Source organism: Pecten maximus, unplaced genomic scaffold (genome assembly GCF_902652985.1).
Source record: "Pecten maximus unplaced genomic scaffold, xPecMax1.1, whole genome shotgun sequence".
NCBI classification, from domain to species: Eukaryota; Metazoa; Mollusca; class Bivalvia; order Pectinida; family Pectinidae; genus Pecten; species Pecten maximus.
Genome location: NW_022979540.1, coordinates 204,627 through 213,202, shown reverse-complemented (window position 1 = coordinate 213,202; position 8,576 = coordinate 204,627). Strand labels below are relative to the sequence as shown.

The window sequence follows — 8,576 nt, the reverse complement described above, 5'->3', positions numbered from 1 at the left end:
TGGTGCAAGTGTTAAGAGGTTTTGATACATCACTTTATAATTGTACTAGGGTGCTGATATTTGGCAGTTGAGTCCCTCTGGAGTTAAACTTTCCTCTGCCGGAGGTAAACTTCAAGATTTTTTTGAAAAGAAACCCATCAAATTTTTGGACTTTGAATATTTCTGCGTTAAGTTTTTGGTGCAAGTGTTAAGAGCTTTTAACACATCACTTTATAATTGTACTAGGGTGCTGATATTTGGCAATAGAGTCCCTATGGAGTGAGACAATAACTTCCTGGAGTAAAACTTTTAAAAAAATTGATTTTTTTCATTTTGAATCTTTGTTTTTTGTTTTTGTTTTTTTAAATCTTTGGACTTTGTGTTAAGTTGATGTTGTGAGTGTTGAAAGGCATAGTAATACATGGTATTAGGTTCCCTGTATAGGGTTAAACTATCCCTTGCCGGAGTTAAACTGAAAGATTTTTTTGGGGGAAAAACACATTTTTTAAATCTTTGTGACAATGTTAAAAGCTATTAACACATCACTTTTATTATTGTACTAGGGTGCTGATATTTGGTAAAAGAGTCCCTATGGAGTTACACTATCCCTTCTTGGGGTGAAACTGAAAATAAAACAATGTGAAAATGCTCACATTAGACAATTTATACTGGTCCACATTTTTCAAGGTAGACAACTCTCATTAGGATTTTTTACATTTGTATTTAATATATTCATTTCAGCATAGCTTGTCTCCCGAATGTTTGTCAATAAATTTATATATATATATAAATTGGTATGATTTCGAAAATTGCATGAATTCACAAAACATAATATGATCAAGTAAACAATATAAATATTATTAATGAAATTTCGAAACCATTCCAATTAATATGTTTTGATTATTTATTGACAAACATTTGAGATATGTGCTATGCTGTTCTTCAACAGCTCTTGTTTTATGTTGAGGATTGTCATGTTTATATTTGTTGTTCCAATTTCATCCAAAGGAGTTATACAATTAGATCACAGTGGACATATCTCAGCATATATTATAAAGGTGAATTCTATTCAGAAGAGGTAATTTTAGTAAATTCATATTTGTGTTTGCAACTTTGGAAATGGATTATATAGTCCTTTCAAATCTTACACCTTATATACATGAAAATGATATGTGTTCTATTTGACATATATGTATTATGGTATAATAAATAGAGATGATATTCTATTAGTCCCCACCAAATATACTTTGTATACGTAGCTATAAAGGGCCAGTGCCATTTTGTATTATAAGACTCAAATGTGTAAGGTTTATAGAACATTTGCATTCTTTATGTTTCTATGTGGTTATGCCTTATGTGCTTTCAGAAAATGTGCTTTTAGTCTGCTTCTCATTTTTAATTACATGTTATGAACGCAAACACTTATAAATTAAAATCATTCCGTGTTATTTCATTCTTTACTTCTTTTTTGTCTCTTGTTCAATGAATGTCTGAAAGGCTGTAAAACCAGATGCATAAAGATGACATGGATTGAATTGTTGTTAATAAGAAGTCATATTGTGTCACTGACGCATCACTCTGCCTGGCAACATGTCATGTCTGTCTTAGTAATAGCAATCTCACTCATACAGCATTGTGTCATGGTCATACGTCATTGCATCATGATGAAACTGATCTATCATTACATTGCCATAATATTGTAATACAATTGAGTCATAAGATGTCCTGAGGTAATTATATGACTTATAAATTACAAAATTATAAATTTGCTGCAGACAGGACTTATAACCTATTGATAAGAAAACTTTTTTATCACTAGGTTATCTGTCTGATGCTCTATCACTATCAAGTAGAAGGAATAACACAACTATATACATGTATCCATATTCATATTTATTTTACGACTGACATGATTCACAATATATTCTTTTCTAATTTTACAAAACTTCCCTTTGGACATAAATGCAAAACTAAAAAAGTTTTTAACCCTAGTCAATGATGAAACACTGTTTCACTTATCAATTTTGCTGGAGGAAATGCAGTGAAATGCATGCAGATATATGTGATAATTCATCAAGATATTTTATTTACATTGGAACCAGTACTCATAACAATAAACATAAAATTGGGTTTAAATCTATTCAAAACTTTATGACTGGTAGCGATTTTAATAAAATGTTGATGGACAGATGGATGACAGATGCCGCACCATGGCATAATCTCAACAGACCTTTGGTCCAGGTGAGCTAAAAAACATAACAGGTAACAATTTTAATTGACAAATTAAAGCCACTAAATACAAAATTATACATAGATCAACATACATACCATATTTATTCTAAACGCCCCAGGGGCGTGAAATTTTTCCGAGGGGGGGGCGTTTAATGGAGATGAAAATTTCAGAGTCGGTAAGTTGTGAGATCTGTTGTATGTACCCATTTCACACCATGAAACATGTGTATACATATGTATCCAAAACATTGTAAAACTATGTATATAGTTACTGAAACTTTTGTCGTTTGTGTTAGTTTTATGTTGGATATCCTTTAAATAATTACCTCTGGACACATGTGGATGGATATATAACTGTGCCACGGTAAGTTCTTTTTCTCGAATTGAGGAATTTTTCTTTCCCAAAAAAGGGGGGGGGGGGGGGGGGGGCGTTTATTAGAATAAATACGGTAATGTTTACATTAATGGGGGGAACCAACTAATATTAAGTCAAAAGACAAGTATTGAGTATTTTTCACAAATCAATTGATAATAATTGACAAAAGAAACATAACAACATGTACACACAGAACACTAAGCTTTGGCAAAAACATGGCAGAAAAAAATGTCATTATCACAGAAAATAAAAAAAATACCTTAGATATACAATATGACATCTTTCATTGAAATGAGATTTTAATCATCTTGCCTCGCAACGACGTCTTATTTGAGGATAACAATTATCAAAAATCTTATGATTTCATGCTTATAATGCCTATCAATTGCAAGTTTCAAACAAATGGATAGAAAACTATAAGTGATTTTCGGACAAGATTCAAGTAACAAAGGGACTAATAACTTCTGCAAAAATATGCCAATCACTTTTATATCATGACTGCAATGCATTCAAAGCTTAAAAGAAATAAGTCGAAAAATATGGGTCCTTTGATAAAGATCTTGGATAAAAAACAAATACAGGACAGTTACATTTTCATGAAAAATAATGGATGCTAATTATTTTTATGAAAATTTATCTTCATATCATTTTCAAAATTTTATATACTTTCAAAGATATCGGTTGAAAAATGTAGGAGAATTATGGGCAATTAAAAGGTAACACCAGCTGGATAATATCATATCACAACACTTATAGGGAATTGGAATCCAACTGAATAACTTGCATGAAAACTTTACCGGATCTTATGCCCACATACACTCAGATACAGACAAAACATTGATAACCAGGAGTTACTTCATAATGTGGTAATCGGAACTACACATCAGACTCTACATATGTGGATTTCAAAACAAACAGATCTAGCATAAAGGCATCATAATGAACAACTGTATGGGTTTTCACCAGAGGTATAAGGCAACATCAAAATAATCTTTACTTTACTAGGCTATTCATATATTATACAAATAACATGTTTTCCAGAAATCCTGAATTTTGCAGATTCAACTATCACTACTTCTAACATAAATTTCTGGGGAGAAAGTTACACAAAAATCTGTTGCTGTATACCAAGTAAAACTATGTAAATAATTTGATTAATTCCATTAACTTAATGATTATTAAACTAGACATTAAAAATTGTTCTTAAAAAACAACATAAATCCAGCTTTGGTACAAAATGTCAAAGTGCTATCAAACATTATTTGATTGAAGAATAATCTACAATATTACTAAATGGAACATAGCTTGAAAAGGAACCTCTCACTAGCTCAGCTGGATTTAAAGGACTATCCCTGCCATTTTGATCAGACAGAGCAACAAATCATGATTTGATAATTTGGGTTTCAAAACATATGAGAAGATTTAACTGCCCATCAAATGTATCTAATGTATATTATAAATCACAATTAATGTTAAAGATACTTATTCAACTGGTTGGATTATAGCTGAATCAGTTACATGTACAACTCATCAGATTGACAGAATCAAATGGCATTCTATTCTTATATGAGCAGGGCCACGGTGTCATGCAAATCTGTTACATCACGTCAATGCAAAAATATCATTTTTAGAAATGGTCCTTTTCTTTTTAAAAATGCATTAGAATGTAGATTATATTGTATTTGGTAAGATTTTGGCAAGGAAGAGATAGTTTCCCCTCTAAAATCTACAAAATATTGAATGTAGTGGTCCTCTAATACAGATGTAACATGACACAAACTAGACTTTCTTATCATTCTTATTGGTCTGAATATTTAAATTATGTTGCAAGCATTTCTTTATTCATAGTTAAATTATATAAATTAAGACAGTAAACATATTTGAAAAGTCACAATAACTGATACTTGTTAAAATATCACCAGTAAAATGTCAAAGATGTAACAGGACACAAATGACACTTAAAATATTTGCATAGATCTTGTTCAGGAACAAGTTATGGTCAATATTTTTGACAGTTACATTTAAGGATAATAGTTTAAAATGTCTGTAACCAAAGTTTTAAAATATATCTGTACAAAATGTTTTTTCCCGGATTAGTGTTCCATGTTACATCTGGGAACAATAATTCATACCTATCAAGCTCTGAAACTTTCAATGTTGGTCATCACATTCCATCATTAGTATTTTGAAAGATGGTTATACAACACACAACACTACCTTTCTTGTGTTATAAGCCATTTTTCATACCAAAAGTTTGCTGCAAACATGTACAGAGAAGATATTATGAGATTCCATTCCTATTAGATTAGATAGTTTATAATTTTCTAGGTTTTCTCAACCTCTGGCTTGGAATATCTATTAAATCATAAACAAGTATTATAAATCATGTCATGCAGATTGTGTTTACCATATGATCACAAAAAAACTAAATTAACAAAGGTGTCATATTTCTTGCTTTTCCCCAACATTGACCAGGTCAATACCAGATCAATATTTGAAAAAAAAATAAAGAGAATACCGACACAAATCAAGCCGTAATGCGAACACAAATTGACAAAATGAGGGCAAATTTCAAGCTAAATAAGACCCTTTACAAAGAAATTTCAAACAAAAGAAGACCCTTTACAAAGAAATTTCAAACAAAAGAAGACCCTTTACAAAGAAATTTCAAACAAAAGAAGACCCTTTACAAAGAAATTCCAAACAAAAGAAGACCCTTTACAAAGAAGGCATAAGGAGAATAAGACCAGGTGTTCTGGAAGGGTATTAGCATATTCTGCTCCACTGACGACACCGATCATGTAAATCTGTCAAATTCAGGTAGCTAGTGCCATGCTCTCAAAGTAAGAACGAGGGTGGTGACCACACAACCAGTTACGTTAACTCGCATATTGGAAGTATAAGTAACAAAGTTGAGGAAATCCTCAGGTTCTTTGGTGAAACTGGGGCCTGATTAACAAACCCTTGACAAAACATTGGAAAACAACTCACAAAAATCAAATTAGAGATTTAGCACCATTTTGTTGACATTTTGGTATTTTTCTCTTTTGTCAAAAAGTACAAAAAGAGGATAATAGGAAAAATACATTTTAATGTATTTCTGCAAATATACAAAATTAATGCACAACAGCCCTCAGCGGTCCCAATCCTGTATGTGTGTAGGCATCAGAGGTCTGAAGTAAAACAACAAGAAATAATTTCATACATTACTTAAACTGATTGTTATCAGCACAATATTCAAAACATCTCTATTAATATATATATTTATATTACAATATTTAATTTGATGAAAACCAGTTGTTCAGATTTGAAACATATATTATGCCATTAATCTTTTAAATCAGTAAAGATGGAAACTGCAAAAACTTACAAACAAAACTTGTTCAGAAGGTATATACTCACCATTAAATTTATAATAGATCCTGGACCGGCCTTGCATAGAAATGTTGGGGGACGAAATGACCCCAAGAACTTCCTCCACCAGGACACTATGGAGTATTGGCCCTTCAACCCATCCATTTCTGTTAGGTTTAAAAAACCTAACAAATGGCCAATGGTCCACCTGTAACATTGACAGCATTGATAAAAATAATACATTTTATACCTATTCCATAATTATTCAATTCCAATGAAATAAAACCATACATAATTGGCCCTTTTTAAAATAGAAAATTTCATATTGAATCAGGATGGTCCAGAACAGGGCAGATTGCGATGAAACAGACTGACATGGGCAATATGTGCACTATAGATTCCCGATCCTGTCCCCACCCTCCCCTTTCATGCTTGGGACATAATGAAATAGATCTGTCCAGAGGTTCATGAGATATCAGTTTTAATCATTTTTAAGTGATGTAGTATGGCCTTCAACCTTGAACAACAGCTGCCAAATGCTTCATGAATATAGATACTGCATACAGACAAGGTTGTTACGGCAGACAGATGCACACATGTACACCCTCAATGAAGTTTAGAGTATAACATGCACAAGTATTGTGAAAAATGTTTTACATAAAACACAACAAAATGGGTTTGTTTCAGGTAAATTAATGATGTATCTTACCTGGACCATCAACAAACATGATATATAACCATATATTAGTAAAACTTGAAAACAAGAACTTAACAATTACCCAACTGCAAAATACAGTTCCATAAGCCATTGCATTTGCTAATACATTCTTGTAGATCTATAAGATAAGGTGCTCCACGCCCAACCTCCAACCTCCCAACATATTTTTCTGGATTAACATATTTTCAAATATTCATGCAAATTTTGAATACGATTTCTTCAGGCTTAAACAATAATATTGGGGAGAATTATAGCCAAGGCTTCATGAAAGTAAAAGAAATATAAAAAATCAAACAAACAAAAAATTAATTTCATGAACCACATACTTACAACAGCAGGCAATGCCTTGCATCCATGGGCAATTTTTAGATATTGCCCATTATCATAACTGTATAACAGCAAGATTTCGATTTGTGATTTTGTTTGTAAAATTCTAGATCCAAGATTCATTAATGAAACATGGACAACTACTCTACTGCACTGGCAGAGTCCTGTGCAACTAAAGAGAGATCTTGGCTCTACATTTTCTTTACTTTTCCTTCCCCCTCTTACTCTTGACCATTTGAAAGCATACAACACCTACATTTGATGCCCGAAATTGATCCAAGAAGAATTTTATGATTAGCACATTGATAACAAATTTCGAATTTCAAATATCAATATCAAAGATGGTTGCCTGTATCTATAAATTAACCATTTAACATCCTATTTCCTATTCTTATTATTCTTAAAGGTAAAAATGATACTGTACTGAATCTTTTAATGTTGATATTCTAAATTTTTTTTCAAGAAGTAGACCTATACCATCTGATAATTTTAGATTACACATTACTTGTTTTGGTTACAAATGTAATACTATACTACAAGGCTTGAATAATTAGTCTTGTTCAGTTTTTTGGGCTTCTTTATTTCATAAAGGCGAGGGCAATTTGTAAGACAATGTTTTATGTTACACTTGCCTTGGTTCAGTAACTTCAGTGTTACCAGATGTGATTGTAAGAGGCGTAAGTGACTGGACATCGACAGCACCAGTGATAGGGACCTCGACAGCATCAGTGATAGGGACCTCGACAGCATCGGTGATAGGGACCTCGACAGCATCGGTGATAGGGACCTCGACAGCATCGGTGATAGGGACCTCGACAGCATCGGTGATAGGGACCTCGACAGCATCGGTGATAGGGACCTCGACAGCATCGGTGATAGGGACCTCGACAGCATCGGTGAAAGGGACCTCGACAGCATCGGTGATAGGGACCTCGACAGCAACGGTGATAGGGACCTAGAGCTGCTAGGAGTGTCGGATTTTTTTGGCGACCTCCAGTGGGATGTGATCAACATTAAAACGTAATAATTTCGGCAAAACTTCCATTGGTGAACAATTAACCACGCTACCGCGGACGCGTGGTTACAATACTACGGAATACGGTGACACTCAACGTGCAGTTCTGACGTCATTTCTAGAGCTGCTAGGAGTGTCGGATCTTTTTGGACACCTCCAGTGGGATGTGATCAACAGTAAAACGTAATGATTTCGGCAAAACTTCCATTGGTGAACAATAAACCACCCTACCGCGGACGCGTGGTTACAATACTACGGAATACGGTGAAACTCAACGTGCAGTTCTGACGTCATTTCTAGAGCTGCTAGGAGTGTCGGATCTTTTTGGACACCTCCAGTGGGATGTGATCAACAGTGAAACGTAATGATTTCGGCAAAACTTCCATTGGTAAACAATTAACCACGCTACCGCGGACACGTGGTTAGAATACTGCGGAATACGGTGAAACTCAACGTGCAGTCCTGACGTCATTTCTAGAGCTGCTAGGAGTGTTGGATCTTTTTGGCCACCTCCAGTGGGGCAAGTATGTTGATTTCAAAGTATTGTTAAAAGTAGGGATGTTCAACGAAACAGA

At 33.6% G+C, this 8,576-nt stretch overlaps 1 protein-coding gene across 1 annotated transcript in view; it reads right to left on the bottom strand.

Moving 5' to 3' along the window:
- Positions 1-3,921: 3,921 nt before the first annotated feature.
- Positions 3,922-8,576, bottom strand: part of LOC117318864 — a 6,255-nt gene continuing 1,600 nt past the window's right edge. The window contains exons 2-4 of the mRNA XM_033873793.1: positions 7,619-7,941; positions 5,990-6,149; positions 3,922-5,760 (exon numbers count right to left, since the gene is read on the bottom strand). Coding sequence (XP_033729684.1) covers positions 5,704-5,760; positions 5,990-6,149; positions 7,619-7,941 — 540 coding nt within the window. The 3' untranslated portion in view covers positions 3,922-5,703. The remainder of the gene's footprint in view (positions 5,761-5,989; positions 6,150-7,618; positions 7,942-8,576) is intronic.